Source organism: Aethalodelphis obliquidens, unplaced genomic scaffold, assembly GCF_003676395.1.
Source record: "Aethalodelphis obliquidens isolate GAN/ISIS:26980383/991018 unplaced genomic scaffold, ASM367639v1 scaffold35, whole genome shotgun sequence".
Lineage (NCBI taxonomy): Eukaryota > Metazoa > Chordata > Mammalia > Artiodactyla > Delphinidae > Aethalodelphis > Aethalodelphis obliquidens.
In genome coordinates, this window is record NW_020837979.1 from 4,453,892 (window position 1) to 4,479,539 (window position 25,648).

The following is a 25,648-nucleotide window of genomic DNA, read 5'->3' on the forward strand; positions in this document are numbered from 1 at the left end:
AGGAAGGAGAGGGATTGACTGAGAAATGGCAGGAGGAATCTTTCTGGGATGAAGGAAATATTTCTGTCTTGTTTGGGGTGATAACTACACAGGTAGGTATGACTGTCACAACTCATCAAACTTAGGAGCTGCATTTTATCGTACTCAGGTTTGACTGAATTAAAAATAATTCCTTGTGATTTTTATAATTCACGGGAATTTTCACCATGATCATATGGTAGACACTCAACAAGTTTGACTGAATTCATTTTATTCACAGGATCTTGTGTGGAAGGTGAAGCATCTATTACTCTCACTGTACAGATGAAGCACAGACGTAGAAAACAAACTTATTTGTTTGCAGGGGATAAATTGGGAGTTTGGGATTGACATATACATAGCACTATATTTAAAATAGACAACCAACAGGGACTTACAGTATAGCACAGGGAACTCTGCTCAATATCCTGTAATAACCCAAATGGGAAAAGAATTTGAAAAAGAATAGATACACGTATATGTATATAACTAAATCGCTTTGCTGTACACCTGAAACTAACACAACGTTGTTAATCAACTGTTCTCCAATATAAAATAAAAATTTTTAAAAGATTTAAAAATAAAAAAATAAAATAGGTCAACAATTGTTTAAAAAGAAAGAAGAAGAAGAAACTAAGAGAGGTTAGTGGCACTGCTGGTATGAGAAGCCAGGTCTTCTGGCAGTTCCCCAACCTCTCTGTGAGTGTAGGGCTTGGAACCCTGGGCTATCAGAGCTGAGAAAGCCCTCACAGCTCTTCTTCTCCATCCTCCCACTTTTCAGTTGCAGAAACTGAGGCCCAGGAGCAGCTCAGTTGAGGATAGGACCTCCATCCACTTGCAAAATCTGAGCTCTGACAGGACTCCCAGTCTGAGGGTCCCTCAGCCTTAGCTCGGGTGGGCTCTGCTGGTGTGCGAACTCCAAGGAACTGATGGGAGTGGCCCTGACTGTGCAAACTGACTTCAGTTTTACTAAAACACTTCTGCCAAAATGCCCTACTTATTTCATGGAAATGTTACAACAAATTTAATTTGTTTCTCAAATTAAAAAAAATTAAATTTAAAAAAGTTTCTCAAATTTAAAAAAAGTTGTTTTAATTGGAAGATATAAAGTATAATGATATGGCCACTGCAGAATTACTTATAATGATGACTATTTAAATTGGACACAACTTAAATATCCAACAATAAGTAATTAGGCATGTCACCTGTAGCACAACCAGGAGCTGGAACACTATGAATATTTTAAAACGTTAAAATTTGAATGACTTGTCAAATGCTTTTATTATGATTTTAAGTAGATAAAAATGTAGAAACTACATGCTGTATAATCTCAGCTATACAAATGGTATATTTAAGTATAAATTAAAATTTCTTAAAATGCAAATTTACCAAAATGTATAAAAGTCATAATCTTAGGATGATGGATTTATGAACAATTTCTGTTATTTTTTCTTTCATACTTTCTGTTCTTTTATAACTTGTACAGGAAGAAAAGATATTTCTAAAGAGAATAAAAATATATGAAAGAAATTTTAGAATTAAAAAAACTTAAATATAATGATAATTGGGTAAGGTACTCCAACCAAATGGACAGTATTGATATGATACAACTTAAGCGTCTGATCGAATAAAATCGAACACATTCTGGCATTGGGAACAAGATTCAGTACCAGCGTTCTGCTTGAGGGGATCTGAGTGTCCAAGATCACGTTAAAATTTAACTCTAAAACTTTCAGTTTGATGTCAAAATGTAGAATATCAACAAAGAATAAGGAGAGAGAGAAAGAGAGAGAGAGGGGAAGAGTAGTGAGAAGATGCTGGGCCACGATGGAGAAGGACCAACCACGGGAGACGAGGGAGGGGATGTGAGGTGGAGACAGCGAGCCTGAGGATGAAAATCTCGGGGTATTTTGCATCCAGCCAGAACCAGGGAAATGGAAGTAAAGTCAGTGCATGAAACCTGAAGTCTGAATACCCTCGATACTCCCATTTCTGGAGCCTCCTCCCCCAGTACAGCGGCGTGACCCAGCTGCGAGGGATCTGGATCCCCCAAACGCAGTGCATTAGCCGTCAAAGCAAGCACTGCTGCCCCTGGGCGCTCGAGGATGCCGAGCGGGGAGTCTTTCTTGGAAGTTGGCTTGGCACCGGCATGTGGTACCTTATGTGCTTCCAGAACTTGGAATTCAGAGACTGTTTGTTGGCCACGAGGTCCTCCCTCCACTTGATGGTCCCCTGCACTTTGACGAGATGCTTGAGGGAGTCCTGAAGCTCCCCAAACTGCAGTCCGCTGGGCGGGCACAGAGCCTCCATTTCAATCAGGATGGCCTTGGAGTCGTTCCGGATGAGGGTGTTGTGCAAGGCGATCTCCCACTCGTAGGCACACTCCTTGCTGTGCGTGACCTCAGGGGTCAGGATGAAGATGTGCCGCCTGCTCTTCTGAATGCTGGTTTCCACTGTGGTAGCTACATCTAGTGATAAAAGACACAGTGGGAGGGGTGAGGACACACACAGCCCTTTCACGATGAGAATATCCACCCCAAGCCTTCTTCTCTCCCAGACAGAGCAGTCCAGAGTCCTTCAGTTCAGTGGGAACGTAGAGATATGTAGCAGGAGGCTTCGAATTCAGGTTCACTAGCTATCGATACATCTTATCTTCTTAGAATATTAGCTTACATGTTGTAAAGGGACTTAGAATTTTCACTCTCTTCTTACAGAACGTTCCATGCAAATGCAGCAGAACACACGTTCTTCTCAACACACATGGTACATTCTCAAGGTTAGATTATGTGTTGGGACACCAGACAAGTCTGAATAAGTTTAAGATTGAAATCCTATCAAGCATCTTTTCCAATCACAATAGTATGAAATTAGAAATCAGCTACCGAAAGAAAGTGGGAAAAATCACAAGTATATGGTGAAAAGCATATGCTATGAACACCCACCGGGTCAATGAGCAGAGCAGTGGTTACCAGAGGGGGAGGCACAGGGAGGGCAAAATGAGTAAAGGGGGCCAAGCGTATGGTGATGGATGGAAACTAAATTTTTGGTGGTAAGCACGCTGTAGGTTGTACAGAAGTAGAAATACGTTGTACATATGAAACTCACATTCAACGAATGTTACCGCAAGAAAAATAAATCTTAAATAAATAAAATAAAAAGGGACGGTGGGGGAAAAAAAAATAGAGTGCAAACTCAGGAACCCTTGCTTCTCTGAACTGACTAAAGTCTCTAGGGAGTCCTGGATCCACTTCATCCCCTAATAGTCTCTGTTTTAGAAGCTGATTTGATCCAGACTAGGGAAATCTTAAGGAAGATCAGATCCCCTTATCAAATCAGTGTTTATGGATCGTCAACTCCATGGTGATTTCACTTAACTTCTGGGTGGACTTAGAACATGTAAAACACCCAGCTCTCACGGCAAGGAGGGGACGGCATGATTAAGGAAGCACAACCATGAACAAAACAACTCAAGACATTCTTAGGCAGTGGAGGCTGAAGACTGCCGGTCCACATGGTCTGAAACAGGAAATGAATGTCGAATAGTGCCCGACAGAGACCTTGTGTCAGTCAGGGTCCTAACAAAAAGCTCGGCACCCTCAAAAGTACTGACTAAAGAGAATCTAATGGAAGGACAGTTTATAAAAGATGTGGGCAGAGCCAAAGGAAATCAACAAGAGATGGTGCAGAGCCCCACAGCAGGTGATGTCAGGGAGCCGCAACTGCCCTCCAGGTGTGACGGAAGGGGAGCGGTGATGGAGCCCAAAGCAGGTACGTGTCTGAGGATGGCCAGCTGACAGGAGCCAGTGCTTCAGCAGAGAGGGGCACAGCTACCCAGGGGACCCCACCCAGAGGGAACAGGGATGCACCCTGCCCTCCGAGCACCTGCCAGTGCCTCCCATTGGCCAAGCCCAGCGTGGAGCAGAGAGCAAGGGGGTGACGTCTTCTGTAAGGATCAGCTACCAGACCACTGGATGGAGGAGGGGGCAGAATGAATTTGAAGGAGCAAATGGAGAGTAACTGTCATGGGAAGAAATACACTGCATGGGCCTGTCATGAACTTTTTCTAAGGGAAGAGTGAAGTTTGGTGTTGTTTTGTTTCACTTTGTTTCACTTTGGTTGAGGTAAGGTCAGAGGACATACTTGAGAGAGGTGGAGGTGGGAAACTTTTCCAAATGAAAAACAGCACGATACAGGCCACACAAGCTTGAGCACCAGTGAGCTGGCACTCACGTTTGGCTGGGGAGAGGTGTAACTAGAAATGAGGTCGGCGGACCTAAGAAAGAAGAGATGGAGAGCATGTCACACCTGGTGTGACATCACAAACAACTGGAGTCCCTGCAGCCTCATAAGCAGATGCGTAACGGGCAATGAGCATCTGAATAACATGACATTGCTCTCGACTTGCAGGGGTAGCCAGTGGGGAGAGCTGAAGCAAGAAGAGAGCCTCGGGAGAGATGTGGGTTACGTTTTCCTGAATTGCGCTCTATACATGTCTCCCAAGCTGGTACTAGGCCATTAACATTATCCAAATATTGCAGGATAAACCAGATTCACCTGTCGTGTATACATTTAATTCCATAGACACTTGAAGCCCTCTTTGCGGTAGGAATGCCAGTTTAAACTCACAGTCTATTAAACATTGACTTTAGAGGACTTACACTCATGATGTCCCTGCCTCATTCATATTCCACACGCTTCCTGGTCCCTGAGGAATGTGAGAAGGGCTAGAAAGAGGGTTCCTAGATACTTGACATAAATATGGAGGGAAAGGAGAACGACTACTGAAATGCCAGAATTGTGACCCTACTGTCAAAATCACATGAAATCAACTAGGAATATTAAGGAACAGAAGACACAATTCTATCTGTTCTTGTGAGGATATAAATTTGCAAATATGTCACCAATATAAGGAAAATCATAAAGCCTTTCTGAGTCCTTTCAAATATTTTAGCCAGTGCCTCTGGATAGTAGAACAAAATTCCTTGGATTTCAAGTCCTCCTTCAAATCTTCTAGAGGGACTTCAGAGATGTCAGCTATCCTAGTGGTGGACATGGGGAATGAAGTAGGGGCTGGACCCCACTAAATCCACAAGCAAGGCTGCCTTATCCTGTCTTCGTATCACTGACACGACTGTGAAGACCTCAGGATCAGGGTGGTGATGGGGGCAGGAGAAGCAAAGAGTAAGTACCTCCTTCTCCTGGAGAAATATTGAAAAGCACTAATCTTATGACCTGGAATAATAATTGCAGCTCCTGATGATGGCAGGGATAAGACCACCTATTACTTATCCTTCTGATGAATGTGAATTTCTGTCCCTGATGGTTGTTGACAGTTTTACCTTCTCCAGGGAGCAGATCTCTCCCATAAATGTACAAGTCGTAGCCACATTTATTTTCAAGGACGTCAGGCAGAATCTGGTGAACAAAGTACTCCACAGAGCTGGCCCCCTCTGGACTGTTTTTACAGTTCCGTGGGTAGATCACGTAAGCATCATAGATCTTCCCATCTGAAGATGAGAACAAAGAACACAATGTTATTACTTGGTCCTCAAAAATTCTCATTGGACTCTTAGTAGACATTCTTCAGGGAGTTTTATGGCTGTTGGTGAATGTATCTCATCGCCCCAAATAATCTAGACTCCAGAGACCATGACAACAATCTATTGCCACAAAATGTCATCAGGAAACCAATCTTAGTCCCAAAGTTCTCCTTTTTACTGTCTCAGGCTGAATGATAAAAAACAGGCAAGAGCCTGACTAGTTTAGTTCAAACCATATTGTCAAGTTTAATAATCTGTTAATAAGTATTTATACTCATGGCTAAGGGGCTTTCTGCTGGGCTGAGCAGATCTCAGGTTTAGCTTTCGTTTTCCCCGTGGGGACGTGAAAATGCTAAAGGGTAATTAACGGTGGCAAAAGAGTAGAAGTTTTTAAGGGATCTGAATTTCCCACAAATCAAATAATTAGCTCTAGTTGAGTGACCCATATGGAAAATCTAAATTTTATCTGCCTCCAAATGAAAGAACGGTGTTCATATTTAAATAAGCAGGCGGCACTGTCTTCTTTCATGGGTGTACATCTGTAGGTAGGTAACACTCTTTATGGAACAGGGTTTCTGGTAAAATACATTGCATTCTGATGGACCTTTCTAACCTGTTCACATCTGGAAAACAGGAACAATTTTGTTAATGTTTTGACTTCCATAAAGTTTTCCCGTTTTCCAAAATGCCCTTTCTGGGCTTGGAGCAGATTCTGCTACAGGGGATTTAGTAAGAACAGCAATTCTACGGGGGAGAAAATTGGAGCTGTTGGGATGAACCTCAGAACCACGAGGAGTGACAAGGCAGGATGGAGAGTGTCCTCTGAGTGGACTCAAAAAGGTTTATTGATAATATGCTAGCAAGCAAAAGGGAATCTGTGTTAAGTAGCATAACTATTAAGAGATTATTCGATAAACAACCAACAGCCCTTATAGAACCTTTTCTTTTGAAGAAAACTTGAAACTTGCCACTTACCGTTCCTAGTTTTGTGAGGTCTAGCTATGTCTCTCCAGAGCAGAATAATCTCAATCCAGAATGCTTTTAGAATTACCACCGAGACATTGATTAGCAAGAATAATATGCTAAATCCTGCAAGCACGTAGTAGGTGCTTTGTTGATCCACTATTCAAAAGATAGGGGGAGGAGAAAAATGATCATTATTATTCCTAAAACAGGAGAAAATAAACAAATACGTGGATGCTGGCTTCCACTGGGATGAGAGATTTATACAAGGGATGCCTACATGGCATTTTCATGGCTGTTTTAAGAATCAGTAAATTAATGTTTAGTGAGCCCCTACTCTGTGCAAGGCACCAGGCTAGGCATTGTAGGGGATTTTCAAAGCATAAGAGAAAGACAGACCCATGTAAACTTAGCTAAGATTGGAAGTGAAAGCATTAGTTTTAGCTAGCAGAGGTTTTAGGAAGGTGTGCTCACTCCATGCTGGATTGGGCAGTGAAGGCTTCTTGCAGAATAAGGTCTCTGGAGGATGAGTAAGATTTAGATAGCTGCAAAAAAAAAAAAAAAAAAAAATGTATTCCTGGCAAGAGAGGATGCTGTGAGCGCAAGGGCAGAGACGGGGTGTGTCTTCTGAGGAAGGGGGATGATCCAGTTTGGGGAATTGCTGGAACATATGATTGGAATGGTGGGTCTAGGGCTAGGTTCTGATCAGATTTGAGCTCCAGCTAAAGCATTTTGTCTCTATTCTGGTCATGAGAGCCACTGAAGAGTGCTGAGTCGTTCGTTAACAGTGAAAGTGGTTTACAAGCGAGATTAATCTGATGGTAGTGGAAGTTTTCTTTCTATGACTCACAGGTCCTCGGAGTCGAATGGGATGAGAAGTTTCTGCAGTAGGGGCCAGATTCGTGTAATAATGAGAAAGGAATGGACAAACCTGGCGTTGGCGGCGTTAAGGACAAAGAATCAACAGGTCTTGGGGACTTACTGCATCTGGGGTTGGTGGCATAGGAAAGCAGGGAAGAAACAAGAGCTATCTAAGTCTCTAATGTGTATTTGATGAAGTCAAATGACTGGGTTTTAGGTCCTAAATATGCCCTATATTTCCCTTCTGATGAACATTATTAGCCATCACTGAACTTTTATCCTTACTCATTGCTTCATAACGTATATATGCAAGATGGCCCCCGTATTTATTGAATCAGATATATACAAATTGAATGTAAGAACTGTGCTCGTCAATAGTATTTTTGGCTGTTTTAAGTTTACTTCCCTCCTTAGAATCGTTAACTATCCCATCTTACAAATAGTCCCACTTAAAGATAAATGTGACAAGACTCTCAAATGCGATTTGGCTAGATAGCTCCCTTTTCGTTTTCATCTGATCTCAAAACACAGGCTCCCAGTTTTGCCACAGAAAATCCCTGGTCTGTATTTGCAAATCCCTTCATTAGTTCATCAGCTCCCTGCGTATCCACACTATGAAATCAAGAATGACCAAGGTGGGGACTTTCCTGGCAGTCCAGAGGTTAGGACTCCGAGCTTCCACTGCAGGGGGGTGCGGGTTCGATTTCTGGTCGGGGAAACTAAGATCCCACGTGCTGCATGGCATGGTCAAAAATTTTTTTTTAATTAAAAAAAGAATGACCAAGGTGAACCGATCCAAAACTGAAAATTGTGAGTGAGCCTAGTGTCTGCACTGTCATCAGTTTAAATGATAAATACTCCCTAAGTGAATTATTTCAACAGGATTCCTTTCCAGGTCACTCTTTCCAAAAATTCTATCTGGATGCATGCCGGGAATCCCTATTTCTTGTGAAGTAGTTATGCACGTGACTAGCTAACTAGAAGAAAGAAGCTAATCCAAGACCTTAAGGCAAGTTGAAGTTCAGTATCTTCCTAAATGTTAGTTATTTTATAAATGTATAAGTGATCCTTGTACGTGTTGACTAAACACTGAATACTTTCTGTAAGAGCTTATAAACAGGAAACACTGCTTGCCTTTGAATCCTGGCTCTGTAACTGCAGCCTGGCCAATTATTCAACCTCTCTTTGCCTCAGTTTCCTCATCTATAAAACTAGATGATGGTAATAGTCTCTTCATCGTGGATTTTTGATAAAATAAATGAAAAATTATAGGGGAAATAATGACAGGTCCTGGTACCTAGGGAACAATGAATAAATGTGTACTATTAATTGCAGTAGTATCAAATGTTTAATGATATTTAATAATATGGGGACACAGGTTTTTTAGTTTTTGTTTTTAAAATTCAGGACAATGTGTAATTTCTTTTATTGTATGATTAGAAATAAGGGAATTCATTGTGACCTTTGAGAGCAGTTGTAACAGTTTTTGTTTAATCGACATAGTTGTTGAGACAGAGTATAATTGTGTTGCTTTGAAGAAACACAGGTGAAAGGTAGCATATACAGATGAATTAGAAGGAACAAAATCACCAAGTACATGTAACGTGAAAACAATTCCAATACACAGGCACCCGGAGAACGTTCATATAATGACAATGTGAGAAAAGCATGGGGATAAGGACAGCATGGCAGTGCTAGGGGTGGAGGTGGCTTCCTCTTTCTTGCGGGATCTTCCGTGCCCACCAGAACCACAAATGTCACCCTAAAATGACATCTCAACAGGGTCCACATGTCCTGGGGTGACACAGTTATAACTGGCAGAATCCTGATGACCCATGGAACATGACAGCATTTAAAATCATCTACAGTAGTCATGATTCCGTTTGTTTTATAATAGCTTGCAAATCGGTGGTTAAAGTTGAATTCAAACAAGAAAAATCCCGAGCACCCCCTCGGGCAGAGACTAAAAGACCCTATCTGACTGGTGGTCTGTTTTCTCATCTCTCCCAACCATGTTGTGCCTTTGTGGGTTTATCCAAATTAATCTGGACTATACCCCACTTAGGGGTATAAACTGGGAGTTTACCTCTCCCTATGACTATGTGACAAACACATTACATAATTTCTACATAGTGGTACATGGAGTGACAAGTTAAAGTATCAAAATTTTCTCCCCACCCTTCATTACACCGGATTAAATGCTACATCTAACCAGTGGGGTGTCTTTATCTGGACATGCAAACAAGTGAGGAAATTGACAGGTGGTCAGGAAGGAAATGTTTGTCAAACTACTTTTCTGCCATCATTGTGTGCGCAGTGATACACGGAGGGAGTGGAAGCAAGATGCCTTTGCACCCGAGAGGAGGGGCACGTCCTCACGGACTCGTTTAACACTGTCTGGACGTGCCGAGGATGGGAAGCACAGTGAATGTGGCGTGGCTTCGTTTTTGTCTTGAATTCTCTACACACAATATGTCCCCCTGTTGCCTACACCCAAGACAGATCTTTTCTCCCCCTGCCTCCAATCTGTGAGATGGACCACTCTGACTTGACGGACTCCCCGGAGCCACACTCCAATACACTGTTCCCTAAGAATATGATTCAGCTTCCGGTTGTTAACAGCAAACTCAGGTGACCCAAGTCTCAGAGACATGCCTTACTTGGATTTTTCCTCCTTAGTCTTACGGTGTGCGTGATCAGGCCACGGAAATTCATGGCCAGACAGTCGTACTTCAGTGAGAAATCCTCTTCCTTTACATCCGCTATTCTTAACACGGCGTTTAGGCAAGTCAGCTCGCTGCGAGAACTAGTAAGACAACCTGTTACTTTCAGTGCTTATTTTGCAATTGCAAACTTTGTGGGAAGGGAAGGGGATGCTTTAACTGAGACTGCAAAATACCTTTGAGTTTGCTCTTGCAACACTTGCATTCTTGCTTCACCGAAGTTCTCAACGTTGCTTCCGTTAACCTGCCACAGGATGTCAGCCATGGTCTGAGAGCCTTTCCCAAAGCAAGCAGAGCACCTTAGGTTTGCTGGTTTTCCTAGATGAGAAGGAAAGCGATTCACCAATAAAAGTCCGTTCTGCAGAGAGGACTTAATTTAATTGCAGGTGAGAGAAAGTCATTGAACGTCTAGTGTGTGTCATGAATTGATTTCCATTTCCTTTCCTCATCTTCAGCACCTTCCTCCTTCTCTACCCTCACTTTGCCACCTTCTCCGTCTCCCATCGTTTTCATCACACTCACAGTTCAGGTTGAAGCTCAGGCCCCTCTCCCCTCTCCCCTGCAGTGGAAACTATAGAGGCTTCACCAATGCCACGTTACAATCTAAGATTTCCCCTTACTACGCATTGCCATTTCTTTTCCTTTTTTTTTTTTAATTGGAGTAGAGTTGCTTTACAATGTTGTGTTAGTTTCTGCTGTACAGCAAAGTGAATCAATCAGCCACATGTATATATGTATATCCCCTCTTCCTTGGATGTCTTCCACTCCTTTCTTCTCCTATGGAATCCCCTTCATCTCTCTGTAAGCTACCTTTGTCGGTAAAACCGTTTCACCTGAATCAGCCACAATCCCACTGCTTAATCGTCCAACAAGAGCCTCTCCACTCCCACTCCTGTTAATTTGAGATTTCCTCCTTTCAGAACTAAAAGCTTAAGGGCTGATTCCTGCCTTGGGTTGGGTACTCAGCCATCCTTTACTGAGTTCTTCGTCCCTGTGTCAAGAATTAAGCATCTGAAGAGGGATGAGGAACTTAGAGTCTCCAGGGAGGTGACAACGGTATAAGCAAACGATCAGAACACACGGTATTCTAGTGTTTTAACAGAAAGATAGACAAGTGGCATGGGAATACAGAGGGAGCCATCAGGGCAGGGAGCAGGGCTGGTGCTGGTGGCCCTGGATCAGAGCCGGATGCTGGCTCTGATCGTGCTCCCTGGCAGGTAAGGAGGCGGGCAGGGGGATTTCACGGAGGAGGGGGTACTCGAGCTTCGTGTCGACGGATGGGAAGGAGGGCATTGGCGAAAGCAGGGAGGAACGTGGAAAAGCCTGCAAAGCGGTAGAGCAGCTCTGAGGCAGTCAGCGTCGTTTTGCTTTACGTGCTAAGAACTTTGATTTTGACCCCATTCTCTCAGGGAACCAGGAAAAGCAGAGACGGACAGAGGCATACAATCTGGGTTCTCCTCCATCACCATTTATTCACGCCGCATCCTTGGGTGTGTCATTGAGCCTCTCTAAGCCTAGGCATCCACAAGCATAAAGTGGGGACGATATCTACCTCCTTGGACAGTTGGGTAGAAGTGAGAGGGAAATGAGGTAGCACACATGAAAGCACCAAAATAAGTAAATAAAATAGAGCCCAGTGCAGTACAAATGTAAGTGCCGTACGTTGCTGTGACCACATATTCCTACTATTAGCAAGGGCCCAAGGTGGGTGTTTCCAAATACGCATCTCATTTAATCCTCACGATCCGCTGTGGTAACAGCCTGACCCCTGCTTGGGGAATTCAGAACAGGGGTCATATGGAAAGATGTTCCAGACGAAACATTGACAGTATTCTTAAAGTTTTCTTACCAATTTCCACTTCCTTTGTTTCATTCTGTGGAGGGGCTATAATTACTGGAAGCAAAGAAAAGCTTTGCTTATCTGAAATCAAAGAGAATATAAATATGTAAATCTATATAAATATTTAAACATTTAAATATAAATATGTAATTAATTAAATATAAATATGTAAAAATATAAATATGAGGCAAGCATTGGGCGGTCATCAATAGAAAGCTTGTATTTCCATATTTCTGTCCTTTTTCACATGATGTTTCTCAGATTTTTCTCGTTGTGATCCATGGCAACAAATACACATGCATACACACGCGCACACACGCGAAACAAATACGTTCCAGCAATACGTCCTCTTACTACCTATGATGTTTTTTGATATTTTCTATTCTCTTTTTATCATCAAAACAAATGCCATCCGGAGCATTAAATTAATTGCATGACGCAGCAATGGTCAGAAAACGACGATTCTATAGGAAAAAGCATAACGAACGCTACAGGGACGAGTTCAAACGACTCCTGAAGTGATAAACACGTGAGTCCACACTTCCGCTCACAGCGTTCCACCCGTGTGGCCCACCCTATCAGGAAGTTCAAATGCCTGTGGCACTGACGCGTAGACACGGTGAATGCACGGCTGCGTTCCCGCACCCCTTGATTCTCATTTATTTCGGGATGGTGTGATTAAGGACCCCTGCGGGTTTTGATGTTGAACACTGAGAGGTACTAACACAAATGTGGTCCGGCGATGCTTATGTTACAGCGGTGGGGCACTGGAAAACTACCAACCAAAACTCCTCTCCACGACTGCTCTGCCCTGGGGAATCTGCCGGACATACAGGTCCTGCTTCGCCTCCACCCACAGGTCAAGCTCTGCTAAGGGGACCCCGACTCTGTAGATTTAACAGGCTTGACTGTGAAGTCTCACCCCTCATGGACTTTTATAGAATTTAAAGTAATTTTGAAAAAAAAAGGTAGAATTAAATGACCTCCTTAAGGTCCTGGACGATGATGAAAGCATTGCAAATCGGGATTGCAAATCAGCCAACAATATCTATGTATCTCTTTATAAAGCTTCTCACTCAACTTCTAACCGGCTAGTCATGACAGAGGTGAAATCGATTTTCCTCTATTTACAGAACCTCTGACGACAAACTGCGAGACAAAGAGTTAATCTTGCTCTCCAAATAGTGGTACTGCCATTCAAAAAAACGTTAGGTTAGCATTCAGATCACGTTATCTTTGAAAAATGAAGCCACAGAGGACAGAACAGACGTGGCTTTGGATCAGCAGCGTAATTTCCCTCCAAAATGTCTTACATCTTGATAGTGCATTTAGAAAATCTCTTTGCGTCACATTAGAAAATACACATAAGATGAGTCAGGAGGAGGTTTGGGGAGGAGCATGGAGGACCGGCAAATCAACAAGAAGGACACAATTTCTGTCACGTTAGCTTTTTCCAAGTATTGCATTTTGTTGAATTCAGTAGCTTACCAATAACTGTGAATGACCTGGTTGCAGTCACGGTATAATTGACTCCATTTTCATTGTGCATAAATTTACATGTATAATCACCAGTGTCCTTGCTGTTTGCACGGTCAATCAGCAAAAATGACTTGTGTGCTCGGTACCTGGGTCCTTGAAGAACTTCACAATTCTGAAATGAAAAGTTCCAGTCCACTTTCAGTAATTCTTTACTTCCACCTATTCTGATGGTGTGATTTTCATCTATTTCCTGCACGTTTCCTTTTACCTTAAACCACTCCACAGGCGCTGTCCAATTGTAGAGGTCAACTGTAGGACAATATATTTTGGAATTTCTTTCTGATCCAGATGTTGCTGAATATATCAGAAAGTCTGGAATATCACAACCTGGTTGTTTTTTATAAATGGTGACATTCACATATCCAGTCTTATTGGAGGTAGGACTATGAAAATAAATCAAACAATTTTTTAAAAAGTCACTTAGCGTTATGAAATAACTTAACCCAGCTCTAACTTTTACTTAATATTGCTTTTCTTCCTAAAACAATTGACAGATAGTGGGTCTTCTTCTAAAATAATCATTAAAATCTAGAGTTTTAAATGCTTTTTGTTACATTTTAGGTAAAACGCAACCCCTACAGTAGCCTTTAAAATGATTCCCTCACCATTTCTGTATACGCTGTACGTGCTGTAACACTGAGACCTGATATAATAAAGATAATTAGTATTTATTAAGAGTTTACTGTGTATCTCATTTTATTCTCATAGCCACGCTTTGAAGTGGGTTCTACTATCACGTGTATTTTACAGATGAGGAAACAAGGATGGAGAAGTAACTTACCAGCAATGCGCAGCTAACTAGTGACACACCGTGACTTTGAAACTAACGCTGTCTGACCTCAGAACCTAGGCACCTAACTGTACCCATCTTGCCTTTTGACTTAGTTCATCTGACACCTTGCACGTACCAAACAGGCACAAAATCACAAGAGCTGGCAATTTACATGTAGAGTGAGGGACTTGTGGGCCCCCAGTCTCAGGTAAACTTCTTGGGTTTGCCCCACACGTGGGAGGCACGGATGACCCCCCTTTTACACCCATCATAAGCCTCCTGACACCCCACATCTAGGCTGCTGGTTTGTTCTGATTTGGAGCCCAACGTGAGCAACTGCTCTCAGTTTTCCTGGTCACTAGAAAAGCTAGGTCTTTTTCTAATTGGGCTACAACTTAAACCCTGTCATTATACATCCAGAGAGTTCACCATCACCTAAAGCCCAACCTCATGGTGTTCCTCAGGTGCTCTTTTATTCCAATCACTTTATAAATTCAACTGCTGCAGAGAGGTCTAGAAAGAGAAGGGAAGTGAGGCAGCTCAGACTATCAACTCTGAAAGACAAAGGAACAGGACTGGATAATACCTTCTGATAATGCAAGTATAAAATCCGGAATCGTTGACTTTGGCTGGGAGAAACTTAAGACGTTCCCCTGAGGCAACTACACGACTTCTTCTCTGGGTGGTAATACGTTTGTTGGTTTTTGAGTAATACCAGACCACAGGGTACCGAGATTTTTCTTGTCTGGGACATCTCACAATTAAAGCCTCATTTTCCAGGCCCCAAGATGATTTGCCTGCAAATAAAAAATATGTATAAATATCATCCTGAAGTGATCATATAAAAAGGATTACAATTTCTGTATTCTAAATATCCCCTTCTAGGATTAAATTTAGAAACTGGTCACACTTTGAGAAAGAATAAGTAAATGATCTAAGATCTTTTAGGAAATATTCTAATGGATACACAGATTAGTGACTTAATTTGGAGCTAGATCCTTCACATTGCTCCAAAGGAAAGCATCCATGTCATCTACCAAAGTGTGTTGTCAGTCAACAAACGCTGTCAATACCTTCTACGTGCAGGCACCGTATTAAATTTTGACGTATTTGAATATGTAAAATTAAAATTATGCTATATTTGTTATGGGCATATATATATATATATCCTGATAGATTGGTGATGAAGAATGACTGCAGAGCATAAATGAATTTTCTAGGTTACCATTCAGCTAGGGCAATTGGAAGCAGGCAATTTAAAACTAGGCAAATGTTCTTGGAATTACTTAATTAAAAAAATTTTAAATGTCAGTTCAAAAGCAATACTTACTAAATGTAGCTGATGTGGAAGGTATGAGAATTGCTGGAATTACCAAGACCCAAAGTCTCATTCTCAGTTTCTCAATCTAGAGCAAGTGTTGGTAACCGATTCTCAAGACGATTCAAGGCAGATCTGTGACACACGATGGGGAGGCTCCCCTCTAGGTGGTTGATGGTATTCCCTAAGATTTATAGTTGGAAAGAGTTGTCAGTATCTCTGACAAAAAGACACCAAAAAATAAGTCAGACAAAATCACAAGCAAAATATTTACAGCCATGATTTTTACTTGCTCAATACCGCCCAGGAAAATTATTCATGAACAGATCTTTAATATGTATAAATATGTATAGGAGCAGACTTCAGACACGTATCATTGCATTTATTCCTACTGGACTTTTGGACCACGCAGGGCTTACGACAGCCATGCTATATCACCGTCTCGTGAGAATGTACCGAAGCTAAATTAAGAGGAAAAAAATGGGTTTCTATTTTTGAAAAAAAAGAAAATTATAAAATTCAACAGACCTTAGAAAATACAATATTATAAATGCAGATATGAAACCCAGACATCCACACAGGATGGCAGCTGTGTGTACACACACATGACTCCCGCCTGCCCTCAAGCACACAGGCAAACAAACGGTCATCCCAAAGCAACTAAGGAATAGAGGAAAGTTTAGATGGGTAAAACAGTCATCAAATAGCTGCCCTGGACACTATACCAAACCCTCAGAAATGTGTCCCTGCCCCTGCCTATCCCCAAGATTCGCCAAAAGCTTTCTAAGAAGAGTTGAAGGTCTGTGAAAAATAATGACATACTTTTTCTTTCAGCAAAAGGATAACTTAACCATATCATTTTTTTCTTAAAAAGTTAGGAGAGAGATGGAACCAATACAGAAACTGACAAATATAGAATGAATACAACAACCTTAATATATTTTCAGAAAGCACATTTCCTCTAAACATGAATTGTTGATACTTTCCTTATTACGTGTCTGGAAAAGTTTTCACTACAGATTTTAGATAAGTAATTGATGCTTACCCAAACTGAAGGGCAGGAGGAATGAATTTCAAGTGAATGACTGAGCTGTGAATAGTTTCCAGATCTTGTAGCTCCTTCCCTGCAGACTACTCACTTGCACGCTCTCTTTTATTTTAAAGGGGAGATACTCAAAGACATCCTTCAACTCACCACTCCACCCACCCTGAAATTTGATTTCTAGCCAAAATTCATGACTTGTTCAAAAGTGCTGGTGCACCATGTACCAAGAATTCTGACCTTGGTACATAAATATTTAGATGTAGGGACAACATTGAATAATCCTTTAGAAAAAGTAATCAAAATCATTTCCCTGTTTTAGCATCAGTGACTCAAGCTAATGCTTGTTGTTGATCGCACTGATATTATTACACTGAGTTCCAAATGATCTGGAAACCTTGGGGCCCTCGAGACCGCTCTTCCAGATACTCCTCTGACACTTCATTTAGCAGACACTAGTGAGGAAGGCGCGGCCAGTTACGGCAGCTTTGGTGCAGAGAGTTTCAAAAGCAACGTGGGGGCAAGCAATGAGAAGTAAACAGGACTGTACGGGATTCTGCAAATGTTCTGTTTAGGGTCCAGAATTGACACAGTCTCATCCAGAAACAGACTCCAGATACTCAGATTTAAGTCCCTACAGGGCTCTTGGATGGGAAAAAGAAGTTTTTCTAAGGAGTTCAGAGAAATAGAGGGAAGTTTTGAGTACGAAGGCTGCCTTAAGGGGAATGACAAGGAAAATCATAACCCTCAACTCCTGGGCTCCATGTAAAACAAATGCTAACCGCAAGATTTGCTTTTAGCTAGGAATAGCGGGTATGAGTCAATCATGGGTAAATTCGACTTACTTTTAAAACTCACCACATCCCAGAAGGATTCAGGGACTAATCCCAGACCCGTACAATAATATAACAATGAAAGCTAAGGCTTCTCTGGAACTCACTCTATGCCAGATACAGTTCTAAATGACTTACATGTATTAACTCCTTCATTCCCATAACCACCCAATGAAGCAGGCACTACCATTATTATGGCCGTTTTACAGACAAGGACACTGAGACACGGAGAGGGTAAGCAAACCGTCCAAGTCATGTTACGCTAAGAAGAGGAACCAGAATTTGAACCCAAGCAGGTTGGCTCCAAAGGCTAGATTCCTGACCACTAAATCATCCTGCCACCAGGTGAAGAAGGTCAAGAGAGGAGGCACAGCCAAAGAATAATTCTAGTAGGTTTTTGGAACCAGTTGACCGTACCATCCCCCTCTCCCCACTCCCCTGTGGTTGGCAATGTTCTTGAACAGGCATCCCTACCTGCAGGGACACCAGTCGTGTGCTCTCAGAGGAAGAGATTCAAAGTCTGGTCACTGCTGGGAGATTCACCACCATGTTTGGCGTCACTTCAAGGAATTAGATCTGTTCATTGTTATTCTTGACTTACTTGTCAAGAACATGAGTTTTGGCACTGAGACCACAGAGTCAGGAGCAGGCAAGACTGGAACAGTGCCCAGGACACTGTAAGCTCTAGATAACATTTTTTTTTTTTTTTCGGTACGCGGCCCTCTCACTGCTGTGGCCTCTCCCGTTGCGGAGCACAGGCTCTGGACGTGCAGGCTCAGCGGCCATGGCTCACGGGCCCAGCCGCTCCGCGGCATGTGGGATCTTCCCGGACCGGGGCACAAACCCGTGTCCCCTGCATCAGCAGGTGGACTCCCAACCACTGTGCCACCAGGGAAGCCCAAGATAACATCTTTTAATTAACTTTTTTGGAGTACAGTTGCTTTACAATGTTCTGTTAATTTCTACTATACAGCAAAGTGAACCAGCTACACGTATCCATGTATCCCCTCTGTTTTGGATTTCCTTTCCATTTAGGTCACCACAGAGCACTGAGTAGAGTTCCCTGTGCTATACAGCAAGTTCTCATTAGTTATCTATTTAATACATAGTATTAATAGTGTATATATGTCAATCCCCATCTCCCAATTCATCGCACCATGCCCTTTCCCCTTTGGTATCCATATGTTTGTTCTCTATGTCTGTGTCTCTATTTCTGCTTTGCAAATAAGGTCATCTGTACCATTTTTCTAGATTCCACATATATGCGTTAATATACGATATTTGTTTTTCTCTTTCTAAATAAAATGATACCCACTTGAACATTCTTACACTTGAATACGAACTTATATTTTGTACCCTAAAACATCTTAAAATTTTGAAATTAAATTTAGACATTTATTCATCTAGATGAGGCCACAGTTACCTTGATTTCTTAGTTTTAAATAAGGTTTCAGTTAGAGTTTTAATATCATAATCATGACATCTTGCAGAAGCATTTAATAAAGTCTAGCTATTATGATAAATAAAAGCTACTGTTTTAATTCAGTCCGTTATTCAGCAATGAAGTCCTTTCATTCAAAGTAAAATACTGCATGGTACTTAGCATTAGCATCTTTCAAAGTTTACAGATTAAAATAAAAAACCAAGGACGAGACTGGTGAAATCATTTGACCAAGCTCACCCAGTTGTGGCTGGGTTTGAAACCAGACTTGCTGAACCTCAGCGACAAGGCTTTTTTTTTTTCTAATATCAACTAAAAACAGAGAGAGAGATTAGAGTGGTAAAGCTTTCCTTCTTATGATTGTGACTGGGAGATTAAACAAAATAAGCAGCTCTAATTTCCTTTAAGCCTCTTTTCTGTAAAGAACCAGACAATTCTGGCTTCTAACCACTATGACACCATCCAGCGTAAAAGTGTAATAGTTTATAATAACTCAGCAAGACAAGGGCTTCTAATAAATAACTAAATCCAAGCTCTTGGGCAGGCATGAATTCTGCCAAGTTAAGCAGAAGTCTTCCAGTGCCTGCTGGTTTCATTGGCAGATATCGTCTTTTTAAGACTCCTCAGAATTACTCTTCATTTTCAAAATTCATCTAACCTAATTTGGCCATACATTTTTTTCTGGTTTGGGGGTTACAGTTTTGAAATCTTGCATGTCCCCACATATAATCTAATTCTCTGACATTTCCACTAACAAACAAAAAACAAAACCTTTATTTGCCAGAGGAACATCTAGCTGCTTGCATTTGCAGCGTGGCACCCAAGTATTTCATAACTTAGAAGGTATCCTGTGGGGCTTATTCATTTGTTTTGGCCGGTGTCATGTAGCTAAATGGAGATACGATGTCAACACACCGCAGAGCTTGGCCGTCTGTAGCCTGGTCTTACTGGAATCATGTGAAAACGAGGAAATACTTGTCCTGTGAAACTTTTGTGAATTTAAGTGAGTCAGGTTCTCACTCAATAACTCTGACGATAAGCAAATGGATTTTTTCCCCCTCATTTCATTAGAGAGCATTTTAGACCCCACTTTCCTTCTGTCTTTCCGATGAAAAGGTGCATAGAGCCGGTGACAGATGGGGGCAGATCCTGTGTAGTGTGAGGTGGTCTGCCTGCATCTCCAGAAAAGGCTCTGGGCCCAGTCTACCCACTGTGTCTCCTTTGGTTACACTTTCATCTCTTTGCTGCTTCTTTGCCACACTCCAAACTCTTGGGGCACTCAGCATTTATCTCCCTCCCTCCATGCTTCTTTTGGCCTCAGCCAGTTCTCCCCTTCAAAAACTAGAAGCAACTTGTATATATTCAAGGACAAACTGGAATTAACAGAGACTTTATATCTTCAGAACTAAACTGGAGATATAACCCTCCAACCTTCCTCCGCTCCCTCGCCCCTAAGAAAAACTTCTCCCACAATCTTCCTTGTCTCAGTGGTGACGACTCCATCTTCCCCCTTGAGAGTTGCTCAAGCCAAAACTCTCCATATATGAATGGCTCTCCTCTTCCTCATGTGTCAGGACATCCTAATAGTTTCATCTTCAAAGTACATCCTACCTACAATGACATCCCCCATCTCCCCGGCCCCACCTCCACGGTCACGTCCCCATCCGAGCCACCATTATCTCTCACCTGGATTTTAAAAATAGTTTCTAACAGTTCTCTCTGCTTCCACAAGTGCCCCTCTTCAGACTATTCCTGACACAGAGGCTCCAGAGATCCTGTTAAAACCTAAGTCAAATCATATGCGCCTCCACTTCCCCCAGAGGAAACGCCAACACCCTTACAGCAGCTATGGTGCCCACATTATATGAGGCCACCTGGGTCCTCCTTTCCAGTCCTGGCTCCTGGGTCCTCCTTGAATGTACAGCCAGTACTCTGCACTCACTCTTCCTTCTGTCTGGTCGCCTCCTTCCAATTACCTACAAGGCTAACTTTCTCACCTCCTCAAGTCGTTGCTCCTATAGCACCTTCTCAATAAGACTTAGCCTGACTATTCAATTTTCTTTTCTTTTTTTGCTGCTGAATAATTTTTTTTTATTGATGTTAAATTCACATAACAAAAATTAATCATTTTAAAGTGACAATTCAGTGACATTTGGTACACTGACAATGTTGTGCAACCAACACCTGTATCTAGTTCTAAAACAATAGCATCACTCCAAATACCACGCGGAACAAAGGAAGACAGAAATACCTGCCCATGTGGAATTTTCAGCCTAGTGGAGAAGGAGGACGATATTTATATAAATAAGTAAAAAGTATTTATAAAAGGTTTTACATGGTGATACATTCAGGGAGAAAAAGAAAGCAGAGGAGGGAAGTAAGGAGGATTGGAGAGGTGTGCAGTTTTAGGTAGGGTGACCTGGAAGGCCAACTAGGAAGGTGGCATTTGATAAACAGTCGAAGTACAGCCCAGGCAGAAGCACGCCTGCTGTGTCTGAGGAGCAGCAGGGAGTCCTGTGACTCGAGTGGAGAAAGACGGCAGGGAAGTAAGAGCAGCTCGGAGAGGTCCAGTGACCAAGTCGTGCACGGCCTCATGAGTCAGCTTAAGCACTTTGGTCCTTGCTCAGAGAGGTGGGAACCACAGGAGGGAACAAGCCAGGGAATGGCAGGACCTGACGTGGGTTTTAGCAAGAAGGCTCTGGGTGCTGAGAATAGCCTTCGGGAGGGCAAGGGATGAGGAAGAAAGCAAGTTAGGAGGCTTTGTGATGGCCCAGATGAGAGACATGGTGGCTTGGACCAGGCTGTGGAAGTGTAGGTTGTGAGACAAGGTTGGATTTTGGCTGTATTTTGAGGTTTGCTGACAGAATTTCTTGATGAACAAGGTATAGGGTAGGAGAGAAAGACAGTGGCCAAAGACGACTTCAAGACTTTTGCCCAAGCAACTGGGCATAGGGGGTTGCTATTTACTGAGATGGGGGACTGGATGTGCAACAGGTTTTGGAATGAGAGTCAAGCAGTTTTGGACATATTCAGCTTGGCATATCTCTTAGACATACAACTGGAGATGTCAAGACACCAGCGGGCTGTTTGCTTCTGAAGTTCAGGAGACACATTTGGGCTAGAGATATATCATCCAGATATATATAAATTTGGAACATGTCAGTGTATAGATAAAATTAAACCCACCAGACTAGATGAGATCTTCAAGAGTGGAAGTATATAGATAGATCATGAGGTTACAAAAGAGCAACTGCTTATTTTCACTGGAAAGCTTCCCTGGGGAGAGATATTCATCTTTCCCAAACAGATAAATTTGCATCTCTGCGTGTAAATCACTGCGGAAGTGCTGAGAATTTAGCGTAAGTTAGAATAAGTTTCTATTAGAATCCTTTCTTTCTTTGTTTCTGTTTCTCATTTTGTTTTGTTTGTTTGCTTGATTTGCAAATAACCTTATAGAATCTGAACCCACTTTGGAAACACTGCATTGCTTCTTTCTCTAAATTTCAATTCTGTTAGTAACTAGCTAGGATTGCAATGGCATCCTGCCGTTGTCAATGCCACCAATTACCTCCACGTAATCGCTAAAACCACTGTGCGTGCTTAGTCTTCATCTTGCCTTGAGCTCTGAGCAGCCTCTGTCCCAGTGGAACAGTTTCTCCCCGTCCTTCTTCAGGACACCGCTGGCTGCTCTTCACATCTCCTCTTTTCCCCACCACTGCATGGCTCAGTCCTTGAGTCTCTTTTCTTCTCTGTCTACACTCATTCCTCATGTGATGTCATCCACTTTCCTGGTTGTAGACTTCATCTGTATGCGGATTCTACTCTCAATGTGAAACCTGCCGTCCAGACTAACCCCCTGAACTTCAGACTCAGATATGCACCTGCTGACTTGACCCTCCACTTATCTGTATCCTATTAACCCTCCACTTATCTGTATCCTATTAATTTGGAGATGTCTCCAAATTAACCTGTCAAGACTTATTCCTGTTCTTCACACCAAAATCTGCCCTTCCAACAGCCCTTATCATCTTGGTTGATGGCAACTCCATCTTTACAACTGCTCAGATCAAAATCCATGGTGGTTTCCTGATGCCTCTGTCTCCAACACATCTCACCCAAACCATCAGCAAGTCCCACTGCATCTACTTTCCAAGTATATTCAGAGCTCAACCACGTGACACTGCTCATGACACTCACTGGTGGTCCAGGCTACCACCATCTCTTGCCTGGATTATTGCAGTAGCCTCTGAATTAGTCTCTTTGGTCCTTCCCTTGCCCCCTTAGAATCTATTTTCAAAGCAGAAACCAGCATGATCCTTTTAACCACTCCTCTCCTCCAACCTCTCCTTTTATTAAGTGAAAACCAAAGTCTCTGTAATGGATTAAAAGGTCCTCCATGGTCTGCCACCCTTCACACTTCTCTGATTCAGGTCTTCCATGTGTCCCACCCTCATTCCACACTTTTCTCCTTCCTCTTCCCCCAACACCCCAAGCTTGCCCCACCTCAGAGCTGGTATTGGTATCCCTTGGATACCCCTTGGATATCAATGTTACCCAAATCTCTGGAGATCCTCTCCTTTGCGCTTTTCTATCCCTGCATTCACAGAAAACTGGGAAGTGTGGAGGGGCGAGCAGAGAACTATGGACCCTCATAATCATAGGACAAACATTTTGAAGGACACATATGAAGAGTTCTCCTGATGGAAAAGCAGGAATCTGAAAACCAAAGACGTCCCAGATCTGTTTGAGCTATTAGTCCACATCTTCAGACACAGAGGGAGAAACGTCCTCATCTATACAACCTGTTCAAGAGCAGAGACAACCCAATGTCCTGCTGGGGATTCTGTAATTCAAATCAGCAGACACGGCGTGCTGCCAGCAGGGCACAGAGATGAAGGTTCCCAGAGCAGGAAAGGTAAAAAATAATGACGATGGCTGACATTATTAAGCGTTTGCTGACAGCTAGGTGCGGTGCTGTTACTTTACATCCATTTAATCTTTAGAACCCACCCTCTTAGCTTGGTATTAGTACTAAGATGCTGGTTTTATAGGTGAAGAATACAAGAATTAAAGAGGTCAGATGAGTGGCCTAGAGTCATCGGTAAGTCATCGGCAGGGATTAAGTGCAGTTCTGTGTAAGTCAGAGCTTTCTCTCACATACTGTACATAGAATAGCAGAAAGGGGATAAGAAGGTCCATATTGAGATTTGGGGGCAATGACACATGAGTATTTTTGGCCTCAAGAATGGCTGCAAAAAAAGAAAAAAGAAGGGGTCTTCCCTGGCGGTCCAGTGGTTAAGAAGCCATGCTTCCACTGCAGGGGTCGCAGGTTCGACCCCTGGTCGGGAAACTAAGATCCCTCATGCCACATGGGGTGGCCAAAAAAAAGAAAAAAAGAGAGAGAACTGTTGCAGCCAGAGGGAGCACACCTCCCACTTCTCTGTCCCTGACGCTCAGGGGTACGGCTTTGGGGGTCAGCTCTGCCACATCTGACTCTACACGCTTTGTTGGGAGACTTCAGAGAGGAAAGAAATGGAGCTGTCAACTGGAGGTGCCAATGCCAAGCATGAACTTAAATCAGGTATATTCCTCCCTACCCACCACTCCCCCAGAAAGATGGGCCCTCGGCAGCCCTGCTCCCCATACCTGGCACTCTCCTTTCTCATCCTGCATCTCCTTCTCCCTGAGGGGCTGACTTCTCTTCCCCATACCACATACCCTTTGCCCCGCAGCTCCTTGCTCGCTAAGCACTTTTCCCTTCTCCACGGTCTGAGCAGACTCCACTTCTGGACTTTAGTGGGTTCCAGCAAGGATAATTCTGGCATATGAGTACTTTGTATGTACTGTATACTGCAAGGCCCCCTCCCAAGCCCATCCTCCCCCATTTATTTTCCATTACACGAGGCAAAGTTCCACATCATACAAACAAGACTTCACAGGACTTCATGAGTCTGTAACTTGGGTTTCCCATGGGGTAACACTATCTTTTTCATAAACAGAAAATTGAGAGCAATGATTAAGTTTAACCCACAGTTTTGTTTTAAAATTCCATTCCCTTTGAGATAAATGCATTTTTGAAAAACACCCCAAGGAAAGACACTTACCATCAGTCCGATGCGCTCTTTCTTCCTCAACTTCCTACCAACAGAGTTTGTTAACTCTAAAAACGAATTTCTCTAATAGCTCTGTGCTAAATACGACAGCCACCTCTCTCTTAAAACCTCCCATTTTCCTTATCAGTGAAGACACAGGAACCAGCTTACTGATAAGCTAACACTGATTCAGGGTACTATTAACAAAGACCAACTTCAGTTGGCATCACATTCTCTACTCGAAAGGTCTCTGATGAAGCTGCACTTCCAGCTGTAACGTTATCTCCATAGATGGTCACATTTCCTCTAGCTCTATCTTACCTCCCTTGTGGGTGACTTCCTCAGCAAAACCTCCACTCTCTCTTGGCGGCAGGTCCCTCAGTGCCCTTACAGTGCAAGTTGGCAGCTACAACCTCCCAAAAGCTGCAGCTCTAAGAACAACGGTGCACTTTTCTCTGGGAAGTTTTACTGTTGATGCTTCAACGTCAATGTTTTGAAAACATCTGATACGACTGGGTGAGTTAAGCGTACACCAGGCTCTGTGTGCAGACACTCTTGCACACGCTGACACTTCCATTCCTCAGAGGCTTACCGGAGGCTCAGAGAGGCAGATTAATTACCTTACTCAAGGCAAGAGCCAGTACAGGGTAAAGCCAGAACCCAAAG

The 25,648-nt window shown here is 42.7% G+C and overlaps 1 protein-coding gene across 2 annotated transcripts; it reads right to left on the minus strand.

Moving 5' to 3' along the window:
• Positions 1-1,015: 1,015 nt before the first annotated feature.
• On the minus strand, positions 1,016-25,152 carry IL1RL1 (interleukin 1 receptor like 1). Of its 2 annotated transcripts, none has more exons than XM_027128729.1 (11): positions 24,995-25,152; positions 15,587-15,758; positions 14,843-15,053; positions 13,693-13,867; positions 13,434-13,596; positions 11,955-12,026; positions 10,282-10,423; positions 10,043-10,188; positions 6,534-6,680; positions 5,208-5,525; positions 1,016-2,486 (listed from the first exon to the last, which is right to left on the minus strand). In XM_027128729.1, the coding sequence occupies exons 2-11, from the start codon at positions 15,645-15,647 to the stop codon at positions 2,089-2,091; spliced, it is 1,833 nt and encodes a 610-aa protein (XP_026984530.1). In that variant the 5' UTR covers positions 15,648-15,758; positions 24,995-25,152; the 3' UTR covers positions 1,016-2,088. The 2 variants fall into 2 exon arrangements, with proteins under 2 accessions (XP_026984530.1, XP_026984531.1); XM_027128730.1 differs by having other exon boundaries at positions 5,358-5,525; positions 24,995-25,151.
• Positions 25,153-25,648: the final 496 nt, after the last annotated feature.